The sequence below is a fragment of the Ursus americanus genome, chromosome 6, assembly GCF_024610735.1.
Source record: "Ursus americanus isolate L20-20 chromosome 6, mUrsAme1.1.p, whole genome shotgun sequence".
Taxonomy (NCBI): domain Eukaryota; kingdom Metazoa; phylum Chordata; class Mammalia; order Carnivora; family Ursidae; genus Ursus; species Ursus americanus.
Window position 1 is genome coordinate 55,625,523 of NC_142132.1, and position 12,708 is coordinate 55,638,230.

A 12,708-nucleotide genomic window follows, 5' to 3' on the forward strand; every position below is an offset into this window, starting at 1 on the left:
ATATTCAATTTCCGCATATATTCGAAAACATCCTTAATAAATTTTTCACTCATACATTTTACTCTTATAGAATTTCCAGCCATTATAAAATACAAAAGAAAGCTTCCTTTTACTACCCGATACTATAAGTCCTCTTTTCCAGAAGTAATTATTACGAGTAGTTTGATGCTTATCTTTCCAACCTATCTTTATACATTTACATAAATATCTAAAGAATCCATTTAGCATTATTTGTCTATTTTTTGGAAAATAAAGTCTAATTCTAGGGGTCCCTGGGTGGCTCAGTCAGTTAAGTGTCTGTCCTTCGACTCAGGTCATGATTTCTAGAAATATATATGGTATAATTCTATATGTATCATTTTGTAATTTAGTTTTTGCCAAATTCATTCTCTTTTTTAAGATTTTATTTATTTATTTCAAAGAAAGAGAGTGTGTGCACAAGCAGGGGGAGCGGCAGAGGGAGAGGGAGAAGCAGGCTCCCCACTGAGCAGGGAGCCCGATGTGGGACTCTATCCCAGGATCCTGGGATCATGACCTGAGCCGAAGGCAGATGCTTAACTGACTGAGCCACCCAGGCGCCCCCAAATTCATTCTTTTTAACCATTCCATTGTACTTATACATTAGACTACTGCTTATTTAGACTATTTATTTATAAACACATACACATATATGTAAATCTATTAAATGGAAAGTGACATATATGGTACCTGTCATAAATGCAAATATTACTTAATTCCATTCCATTCCCTTTCCCTTTTCTTTCCTTTCCTTTTTTTTTTAAGTAAGTTCTACATCCAACACGGGACTCAAATTCATGACCCTGAGATCAAGTCACACACTCTGACTGAGCCAGCCAGGCACCTCCCCCCTAATTTTTTAAAAAAATATATTATTAGTTTGAATTTTCATGAAGTAAAAATTATCCACCTTTCCCTTTATGGTATCTTCTTCTGACTTTATGTTTAGAAAAGCTTTCCCTTTCCTGAAATCAAATAACTGCTCATCTACACCTGCTTTAAATGATTTTATGGCTCACTTTTTAAAATTTTTTTGAGGGGGTGCCTGGGTGGCAAAGTCGGTTAAGTGTCTGACTCTTGGTTTCAGCTTGGGTCAAGATCTTGGAGTCAGGGGATCGAGCCCCACATTGGGCTCGGTACTCAGCACAGAGTCCGCTTGTGACTCTCTCCCTCTGCCCCTCCCCTCACCCCATGTGCGCACGTTTGGGCACACACTCTCTCAAATAAATCTTTAAAAAAAAAATAAATTCTTTTGAGAATTTTTTTGGTAAAGGGTATGAGATGGAGATCTAACTTTTTCACCTAAGCTTTAACACATTACCAGCACTATTCTCTTCAAATTGATATAAACTACCCCCTTTGTCCCTTTCTATATACTTTTTTTTTTAAGATTTTATTTATTTATTTGACAGAGACAGCCAGCGAGAGAGGGAACACAAGTAGGGGGAGTGGGAGAGGGAGAAGCAGGCTCACAGCAGAGGAGCCTGATGTGGGGCTTGATCCCAGAACGCTGGGATCACGCCCTGAGCCGAAGGCAGGCGCTTAACCGCTGTGCCACCCAGGCGCCCCCCCTTTCTATATACTTTAAGTCTCTCTCTACAGCTGCTTGTATATCACTTGTTAGGACTTGTCTGTTAACATACTTTTCTTCTCTTATTTATTCTATTCTACTCCTCATTCTCAGACCATAGAAATACACAGGTATCTTATTGACTAAAGGCAAAAAAGAAAGATTTGGGGCGCCTGGGTGGCTTAGTCAGTTAACCATCTGCCTTCAGCCCAGATAATGATCCCAGGGTCCTGGAATGAAGTCCCACAGCAGGCTCCTTGCTCAGCAGGGAGCCTGCTTCTCCCTCTGCCTGCCGCTCCCCCTGCTTGTGTGCACGCACTCTTTCCCTCTCTCTCTCTCTCTGATAAATAAACTCTTAAAAAAAAAAAAAGAAAAAGAAAAAGAAAGATTTGGCCTGAACTGGTACCCAAAACTTAAGTTTAGCTTCAACAAATTTCAAATACCAACTAAGAGCTACAATCTACCATGCCAGAAAGCTACTTACTTCCACAGTAGTTGCAGCCTTTTGAGTCATTTTTCCAACAAGGTCGACCTGTTCATATCTAGATTTCATGTATTTTTTTGCAACTTTGTATACCCACTGTGGGCAAGTTGCAGAAAAAAGTAAAGTCTGAGGATTGTCTTCAGAATCTTAAATAAACAAAAAGAAATCAAATGCTTTCTTAATAACCATGATGTAGTTAGCTCTTGAAAATCCCCCCAAACTTCAAAGAAATCATAAAAAATTCAAAATCTGGGGTACATTTTGAACATACAAACTTCACTACAATTATTTACACTTTCAACTTTCAAAACTGGGGGAAAATACGAAGAAAAATGAGCCCAGAAAAAAAGGTGAGAATTTAAGAAGAGACAATGAGCAAAGAAATCAGTAAAATGAGTTAGTAAATCTAAGTATAGACTATAAAAAATAATACATGAAAGAAAGCCTAGGAAGCTAACAGTTAAAGGACACCATTGTACTTTCTTGTTCAGGAAGAAAACAGGTACCAAACAACTTTAGTTTTGTTAGAATGCTGGAGACAATGTAATAATAATTATGAAATTAAAAATTTGTAAGCTTTTAAATACAAGAATAATTGCTAATGTGTTTATTTGGAATTAGGATATACCAGTTTTGTAGGATTCATGGATAATATCTTCAACTTGTTCAGCGAAACCTAAATCTAACATTTGATCCACTTCATCAAGCACAACATGGCGCAGTTTAGAAAGATCTAATCGGCCGCTCTGCAAATGGTCTTTGATACGACCAGGAGTCCCAACCAAGATGTCAATACCATTTCGAATATGATTAACTGTGAGAGAAAAGAAACATCAGTAATACATAAAAGTCAAATATACACTTTCGCATTATTTCTTCAGATTTAAGTAGTAAATAGAACTTTGCACTACTTTCATACATATTTACTCACTTTGGCTTTGATAGGATGTTCCACCATAAAAACATGCCACACTGAGTTTCCTAGTGATATCTTTGAAGTCTTTGGCTACTTGGTTTGCCAGTTCCCTTGTAGGAGCCAAAACAAGAACCTAAGCAAGAGGTTTAAAAAAATAAAGACGCTTTTCTAAAGACATCTAAATTCAAACAGAGAAGACTTTTAAGGTGCATTTAAAACTAGGAATCTCAACATTAAAGTCATAGTATTTGAAGACAGAGCATACACACACACAAATTAATTAAAAAATAAAGACAGCACAAATGACAATAAGAACAATAGCTTGTATTTATAATACCCTCCCCTCTTCAGGTCTGTCTTCAAAACTCACTTTCTCAATGAGGTTCTTGCTTCACCCCTGCCTTACCTGTTTCTCCTTTGCACTTCTGTCATATAAAATATTTATGTTTTAGCGATTTGTTTATTGTCTGTCTCACCCACTAAAATATTAGCTCCATGGAGGCAGGGATTTATATTAATTTAAATCACCATATTCCTCACACTTCAAACAGTGCCTGGCACAGAACTAGTGCTTTACGGAAATTACATAATTCAATCCACAAAAACCCTATGAGGTGGCATTATTAACCTAATTTTACAGATGAGGAACCTGAGTCTTAGAGTTTTGCCCAAGGTCAAACAGCCAGAAGTGGTGGAGCTGGAATCTTCAATAATGTCCTTCTAGCAAAAAAAGCTTTTTAAGGCGGTGTTGGAACCCTGTCGTATTTCTATTACTTGCAGTCTTACCTAATTTCACCTAAGAAACAAAACTCTCTAAAAATGGTTTTTCCTGTTGGTCAACCTGATCCAAGACCATTATGACTTAATTATATTCATAAATGTGAACTTACTTTCATAATGCAGTACCATTTAGGGGTCTCAAAGAACAAATTGCTTTCAGTCACATTATCTGTTCAAATTATGATACTGATTTTATTTTCTTCATTTTTATTAATCTTAAAGTGAAAATAGGTTCTATAAACACCAAATTTTAGGCTAAAATTTCGCTAGGTCCTCTCTGTTCTCTATTACAATTAAGACAGATCTCCAGTATCCCAATAACATAGGGACTAGCAAAATCATTTCCATAATCTCTTAAGAAGTCAACCAGTGAAATAAATATTATTAACTGAATGACTAAATAATGAATACCTCTTTAGCAAATTCATCGTTTAAAAGCAAAGATCAAGACTGAAAAAAAAGAAGAAAAGGTCACTAAATATACTCACTATAAATATACCTAAAATTAGACATGCTGGCTTCATAACATAAACTTATCAAAGACATCTATGGATCCATACACATTACATTCATATGCAATAACTACTTCATTCAGCTTTACTTGAAATTTATGTTAAAAATCAACTAATTTTTGCTTTAGGATCTAAATTTTTACTTTATGCCACAGAGCTAACTTTTCTATCTTGGGGGCACTTGAACTTAATCAGTATACTCTTTCTTTCCCTTTCCTTTAGAGTAATGTTTAAACCTTTTACTCCCTATAATGGTTACCTTTGGTGAGCGGCTTTTTTTAATTGTCTCTTGATTTCTTTGGAGTCTTTCAATCAAGGGGATGGCAAAAGAGAATGTCTTTCCTGTTCCTGTCCGTGCTTGAGCAATTAAATCTTTTCCTTCATATACAGGACCAAAGGTCTTAACTTGAATAGGAAAGAGATATGATACCCCTCGACCTGTAAGATGAGATTTCATTGAAATATATTTAAGGCTAGCTTTAGGAAAAAATATTTTTATTTGAAAATGACAAGCCAGATTCCTCAACACCAGCCTAAAAATACACCACCTAGTGACATTTACAGTTATTCCTAGCCCGAAGAGGAATGAAAAAAAAAAGGTCTGACACTTTTGACAAATACGTACAATTATTTAAAGTTAAAAACCAGTCAGAATATCAAAAAGGGTGATGTAGAAATAACTTCAATTAAAGAAGAGCTATTTCTCTTACGCTTCCTATAGTCTCCTTTTGGTCAGAAGAGGCAAAGATTTTTATAAAATCTAGTTGTAGATTTTCAGCTGTATATCCATTAAAATTCATAGTACCTTTTAGAAGCTTTATTGTCTCTTCAGAAATAGGGAAATTGGAGAAGGCTCCTTCTTTCTGTTCACGTGTTAGGGTCTGTCAAAATGAAATCAAAGTTCTAACTAATATAGTTCATATTCAACTAGGTATTTAGAATCTTACTCATTTACTGTTTTTCATTTTACTGAACGAGCTAACAAACCAACTTTAGTTAGTACTTGCAAAAATTGTATAGATTAACTTACATGATAAATTAGTGGAAAATCCTTTTAATTTCAAAAGTATCCCTTTAAATAGCAAGTTTACTTAATACATTTTCCTCATAGTACATGTTATTATTTTGTTTTTTTCCTTTTTCATTTTTTTTAGAGAGGGCGAGGGGGGAAAGGGGGAGAGGGAGAGAGAGAATCTTAAGCAGGCTCCATGCTCAGCATGAAGCCCAACACCAGGCTCGATCTCACAACCCATGAGATCATGACCTGAGCCGAAATCGGAGTCAGAGGGCTTAACCGACTGAGCCACCCAGGCGCCCCTCCCACAGTACATTTTAAAATGATTAACTCATACATAAAACTCCCTTTGGAAATACATCTACTACATAAATCAAAATATATTTCCATTTGATTGAAACATTACAGAAGAGCTATTTCATCATCTAAGTCATATTCACAGATATAGACAATATTAATTACAAGGACTAACAGAAGTCTATAAACCACCCTTAAAAAATTACACAATGAGGAACGTAAATTGTTTCTAAAAATAAATGTTAAAAAGTTGCTCTATGGCTCTAAAAAGCATGTTTTAGGTCCCCAAAACAAAGAAAAGTTCCCGTAAGCTTGAAAATTTCTTTAACACATATACAGGTCAGCATGACATAATCATTTAACATCTATTGAAAACTTTATGTACTGGTTAATGTGTATATAGAACAAAGACAATATATCAGTTAACTTCATTATTGCTCTGTTTAAAGGAAGTAGTTCCAGAATAGCACACAATAGCAGTTTCAAACAGAGAACTAAATAAAAGACTGAAATTGTAAGCCATTTAAGCAAACCTCAAGGCTATTACCTTTTTAAGATTAAAAGAAAAAAATTTTATTACAAAAGTAATACATTTTCATTGTAGAACACAAGCCACATATAAACAAATAAAACTATAATCCGGTCAGCTAAAGCCACATTTGAAACAAACAGTCCTCCAAACCTCACTCTATGCACATATAAATTGTATGTATGTATGTATGTATGTATGTATTTATTTATTTTTAAGTAATCTCCACATCCAACCTGGGGCTCAAATTCACAACCCTGAGATTAAGTCACATGCTCTACTGAGTGAGCCAGGCACCCCTAAATTTTTTTAAATAAGAATAATACTGTATATGCTGTTATTTAATATGTCTTTTTCATTTAATAAGATACACTGAATACCTTTTAATAACTTTTTATTTATTTATCTTAAGTAGGCTCCATGCCTAATGTGGGGCTTGAACTCATGACCCTGAGATCAAGAGTCGCATGTTCTACTGATTGATCCAGCCAGGTGCCCCCTGAATACCTTTCTAACATTCCTACAACCTTTAGGGTATATGTCATCTATTGCCTAGATATAGCATATTTTCTAAAACTAACTGCCTACTATCAGACATTTAGGATGCATAAATTTTTTGCTATTATCAACAAAACTGTGCTAAGAGTTTCATACATCCCTACACACCTCATGATTATCTCCTTAGGAGAATAAATGCCTAGAAGTAGAATTCCTGAACCCAAGTGTGATCTAAAGGAAATAATAAACAATTAAGCCTTTTATAATAAAGAGCACTGTACCATGTAAAATACCAACAGAGCAAAAGCAACCCTGTACATTCTGCTACTAGCAATACAAATTTGTAGGGCCTTATTTAGATCAACTCTCTAACATATGTGCTTCCTGACAAATATCAAATTCACAAATTAAAAACACACCATATTTTAAGGCAACAATTCAAAATGTTTTCCCAAAGCTCCCCAAAGATTACACATTGAATTAGGCTCAGATGTATTTAAATTATTGGCAACCATTAGATTTTAAAATATAAAGAACTATTAATTACCAAGAATTATTAAGACTATCAAAGTTGTTTCTTTCAGAGGACATGAGTAACTGACAATTTATGATACCTAGACAAATCTACGAACTCTGCTAGAGGAAAACTGCAAGAACAAATTGAATAAATTCTGTGCAAGAAAATATCTACTCTAACAGGTATGGTCAAAAGCAATGGGCCCAGCAATGCAAATTCTATACTAAGCATGTTTTCTATACCTCCCAAAAAATTAATATCCAGAACAGATTTCTTCAGATCATTTTTAGGTTTCATTTCTGTTTACAAAATGCAAACAGCTTTAAGATTCAGTTACAGTAAGATGTAAAGATCACTTAGAGTTGCTATTGTTACAGAAGCAGAAAAAGCAGAAGGCAAAATACACTAAGTCAAGAGGCTTTATGTACCTTATTTCAGGAAGTCAGACGTCAATTCATGAGTACTGGTAGGGACTGAAATAACCATAAGAAATGCAAGTAGGTGACCATCAATAAGCAATTTGGAAAAACTATTTAGGAACCCAAATGTACAGGAAAGGTTTACATTTGACAATCCCCCCCCCACCTCCACCCAAAGAAAAAGGTAATACAATGACAGAAACAAGGGACAAAGAAAAAAAGGCTAATCAGGTTTCAGCTGTATAGACTCCACTGTCCAACTGAATGAAGGTGTTGGACACTAAGCAGGAAACATTATGGAATCAATTCTAATTAGTCTAAAAATCAAATTAGCCTGTATTTCAAGACAATGGCAAATGCATAACAAAAAGTATCCATACCTCCTCTAGTTTATTATCACTTGATTTATGAGTAGAACTATCTAAGGATGACACTCGCTTTGATTTTTTTTCATATACATCAATATCTCCATTTGACAGATCTTTTCTTCTTGACTTATGAGATTTAGAAAATTCATCTGAAAGTCTATTATTACATCCTTCTTCAGTGTCTCCATTTAGCTTCTCTTTCATTTTAGCTTTTTTGGGCTTGGGAGCATCCAAGATATCTGCAACACCATTTTCTCTTGTTTCTGATTTCTCATCTGAGTCATAATGGTGCCTTGACTTCCTTCTATCACTCTGTGGAAAAACAAAGAAGCAGTGACAAGAAGGTCACAAGCTCTCCTCTTAAGACTCTCAAGAACTTAGTGACTCCCCAACCAGCAAAACTCAATATACCATCACCTTGAAAAGTTACCTAGCAGAAATCCAGACTGGTTGCTAATGCTGAGCCTAAGCCTCACCTCTTGCTTTCTTTCTCATCCCATTTCTTGCATTCTCAAGACTTGGCCTCTAGCCCCTCTCTGATCCCATTACATGATTTAAGGGAAATCAAAATAGCTCCTTTCAGAAAAAGATGAGAACCCGAGATTTATAAATTAAAAAGCAAACAAACAAAAACTTCTAATCTCTCCAAGAGAAAAAAAAAGTTGATATTATGGAGTACCTACCCAGCATTGTGTAATGTGTTTTCGGTTATCTTGTTTAAATCTTCATAACAACCCTATAAGGGAAGTACAGGTCCATAACCCCTTATCCGAAATTCCGATATCCATAAAGCTCTGAAAACCGAAAGTTTTTTGGTAACTTATTTGGAGACAAAACCTTACCTAACCTGAACTCATTTGGTGGAAAAATTTGACTCGAACTGATGTGAGGCTATTTATTACCTTTATTTATTTCACTTAGTATGTATATTCACATTTGATATTAAGGTGTTTGATTTTAAGTTGGGGGCCCCAAACCCTACTGGGGTGTTACCCTTCCAAAGCCCCCCAGAATTCTGAATTAGCCCCAAGGATTTTGGATAAGGGATAGCGAACCTGTATTACCTTTGCCATTTTACTGATGAGGAAACAGAAGTTCTTAGAGGTAAGTAACTTCTAAAGACTCACATGCAGGATTTCCTTTAAGTGGAAGTGCTAGTAATTAAGCTCTGTCTGATTTGAAAGCCCATGCTCTTTTCACATCATGCTTCGTCTTTGAACTTTGATAATTAATAGGTTAAAGAATAAACAAACCAAACAAAACTATATAATTCACATAAAGCTCCAATTGTTATACTCCCATGGAAAGGCAAGTATATTAGTAATCCTTGAAACTTCTTAAAAGTTTTTTTAGTTAATTAATAGAACTTAAAAAAAAAAAAAAAAAGACAACTCTGCAACTTTAGTTTTAAAATGCCGAACTGGTGACCAGGGTTTTAATATTTGCAAACAGCAAGAAATTATTTGGCAATTTAATACTTCGGAATTACTTGGTCCAATGTCCAAAAGAAATTAGAAAGTAGTTATTAGTGATAGCAAAAACTACCACCACCAACATTTTCACCACGATTTACATAAATTTTACAGAGTACTTTCACATGCAATTTTCTCATCCATAAAATGGAGGAGATGCTGTAAAAACAGAATCACATATGTGAAAATGCTTTGTAATCAGTAGAGCTTTACATTAACATAAGTTATACAGTTACATGTTATAATATTTGATCTTTCATTAACTGAACTAGCCCACATCTCCCCAAACCAGTAAGTTCTATAGAAAAACAAGGTTATTTACAGAGCCAGCCTTGGGGTTAGAATCACTTTTGGGCCCCGTACTTCAGGAAGATGAAGCAAAGTAAAATGAGACCCCAAGTCCAAGCTCAGCGATATCCCAAGGTGATGAAATACATCATTCCACATCAGACCCATAGTGAGTGCTTGACACTGTCCACTTCCTCAGCTTCCATGACACTCTATATTCCTTCCTTATCCTCTTACACCTACCCTCTCCAATGGTTCCTCTCCCTCCTCCTTCTGTGGATGCTCCTTAAGTCTCTGTTCTTTGTGTACACTTCCATACCATTTTCATGGCTTCAACAAGCACTTCCATGCTTCTTTCCTCATCTCATATTGAGAACCTAGCCCAGCTCCATAGCCCTACATATCCAAAACCAAAGTTATCTTTAACTCAATGCCAGATCACTACCCGAATGCTCTGTTTCTATTAGCTGGTACTCCAATCTGCTTCCCAATCGTTAGTTATCTTTCATAGAGGAAAATCAACAAGTATTTCTGGAAAATCTACAACGTGAAAGCCACCAATTTACAAGAACGTATTAATATGTAAGGATGGACAAATATATGGCCATTTCCCAAAGAATCTTTGGAAACATTTTGGGGAAGACACACACGGGAAAAGTGAGCTAACTGGAGAGCACTGGAACAACACTTCAAAGGGGAATGAGACTACTGGATGTGTACACTGGAGTGTTTAGAATAGATACATAAACTAAACCTTGACAGATAGATAGGATTTGAATGAAAAAGGAGAGATAGGTATTTCAGGAGGAGCCTTACATAAGGTATCTAGAGAGGTCAAATTCATAGTGACAGAAAGTACAATGGTGATTTCCAGGGACTGAGGAGAGGGGGCAACGGGAAGAGTTTTATAGGAACAGAGTTTCAGTCTGAAGGGTGAAAAAGTTCCAAAGATGAATGGTGGTGATAGATGCAGAATAATGTGAATGTACTTAATGCTACAAAACTTACACTTTAAGATGGTTAAAATGGTAAATTTTATGTTATGTATATTTCACCACAATAAAAAAAAAAGTAAGTGGTTGGCTGGAATGGCAAAGTTTACCTTGGTGATACGGTAGGAAAGGAAGGTTCTGCTCTCTGGAGCTATACAGAATATCTTCGGTTTTTTGTCAAATGTCAGCCTTCAAATACAGCTTCCTCACCCACCTAAGCTCTGTTTTCTTTTCTCTGGGTCTCTTTCTTTTGAGGGTGGGGGTGGGAATTCTCTGCAACCCCTCTAGCGAGTCCTTGAGGGCAGAGGCTTATTTGAACTCCGTGGTGCCACCAAAGTGTGGCACAAATTAAGCTCATTAAATACTCGTGGACTGAATGAAAATACTAGCAGTAAAGTCTACTAGTGAAACAACCCACACTATCTCCATCACAGCCAAATCCTAGGAATGCTGGCTGTGCCACTTTTCCTTAAGTCTCTAAACACTAGCTATCGAGGTTTGTAAACCTAAGATCTACTTCCCCAAGATTCTCCCTCACAGGTCAGGGTGACGGAGAAGTAACACATATTCAAGGCAACCATCTTTCTTAATCATCTAAGACGGCCGTCAAGAACCAAACAGGCCTCGCTGCTTAAGGAAAAACAGTAAAGAAAGAACAGATGCCGCGGCGATTGGAACTTGAGTCCGCTCATCTCGTAGGCTCCTATGGGAAGGGCTGCGGGAGCACGGGAGGCCAGGCCAAAGCCAGTGCAGCCCTTCTCCAGGTTACCGGTGTGGAGGTGGGAATGGGCCCGGAGCGACCTCAAAGGGACGAGGGCTGCGCGAGGGGAGGCCCTGGGATGCTCCGGCCAGGTTGTGACAGGCCATCAGATTGGAGACAGGTCCCCTCCCCGCCCAAGCCGGCGCAGCCCAAAAAGAGTCTTGCGCGGCTCATCCTCAGCGCACCTTTTGCCTCTCCTTCCTTTGGTTCTCGGTCTCCTCCAAGGGTGCCTCCAGCTCCATAATGTCCCCCCAGAGGAGTTTCCCAGGCATCATTCGCCGCCGTCGCCGCCGCCGCCGCCGCCTCCTCCCTCTGGGCTCAGTGGCCACAACCACCTACGGGCGGCAGCAGCGTGAAAGGAAGCGGGGGCAGGGCGGCCGCCCGGCCAAGGCCTACGTCACTTCCGGGACACGCACCGCACGGCGGGGAAAAATAATCCCGGATACTCTCGGTTTAAACTCTTCCTTCGCGTTCCAACCTCCCAGCCAATGAGTATGAGCGATCTCGACTGGCCCACCCTTGTTCTAAAGTGATTGGCTGCTAGGCAAAACTGTGGCCAGTCTCCAAAAAGGACGCGCGAACTTATTAGCATAAAGTGATTCGCGTTTTCCCACCCCTTCTTCTCTCCCCCCCCCACTCCGAACACTTATTCTCGGTGCCGCGGAGACACTTCGGGACTTCCCAGCATGCACTGCTGGAGCTGGGAAGGCCCTCAACCGCGGCGGAGAGGGGCTCGCGCGCGGTGGGCTGGTGTGTGGACAGGCCCGAGCGAGGCGGGTGGGGAGCGCCACGCGCCGCCTCGCCATTTGCCGCCGGAAGCTGCAGGCCTCGGCCCGCCCATTGCCGAGTGAGGCGTTAACGTCTAACGGTTTAGCTCGAGGCCTGCGGCCCGGCGCTGGTGGGAAGGGGCTTCGCGGGGTGTGCAGTGGGTAGGTGGGCTTGAAGTGAAGGTCGGGACTGGACAGTCATCCCTCAAGTCTTAGCTTTTAGTCGTGAAGTTGGTCCTTGGTTCATTTGAGGTCCTATCCATACTCCCCACTGACGGAGGGGAAACTAAGCCCCTAGTAAGGGATTTACTTGTCTGAAGACATACATTCATTCAGTCAGTGGCAGTCAGGACCAGAGAACTCCTCTTCCGAACCCAAATTGAGGGCTCTCTCTACCACACCAACCTGAAAGCTTTGTTTCGAAAAGCGTTTTGGGGAAGATGTTCCCATGATATGTAGGATGAGTAGGAAGACCCTGGAGAAACGTAGCGACAAAACAAGTCTAA

The 12,708-nt window shown here is 38.5% G+C and overlaps 1 protein-coding gene across 3 annotated transcripts in view; it reads right to left on the reverse strand.

Annotated features, from left to right (window-relative positions):
* The window catches only part of DDX50 (DExD-box helicase 50), a 32,102-nt gene extending 20,296 nt beyond the window's left edge, over positions 1-11,806 (reverse strand). The window contains exons 1-8 of one of the 3 annotated variants that reach the window (XM_045783427.2): positions 11,621-11,777; positions 8,607-8,717; positions 7,936-8,235; positions 5,086-5,161; positions 4,540-4,718; positions 3,004-3,121; positions 2,701-2,886; positions 2,073-2,218 (exon numbers count right to left, since the gene is read on the reverse strand). In XM_045783427.2, the coding sequence (XP_045639383.1) occupies positions 2,073-2,218; positions 2,701-2,886; positions 3,004-3,121; positions 4,540-4,718; positions 5,086-5,161; positions 7,936-8,127 (897 nt within the window). In that variant the 5' untranslated portion in view covers positions 8,128-8,235; positions 8,607-8,717; positions 11,621-11,777. Of the gene's footprint in view, positions 1-2,072; positions 2,219-2,700; positions 2,887-3,003; positions 3,122-4,539; positions 4,719-5,085; positions 5,162-7,935; positions 8,236-8,606; positions 8,718-11,620 lie in introns of all 3 variants that reach the window. The other 2 variants (XM_045783428.1, XM_045783426.2) reach the window with 2 other exon arrangements.
* Between the last annotated feature and the right edge of the window lie 902 nt (positions 11,807-12,708).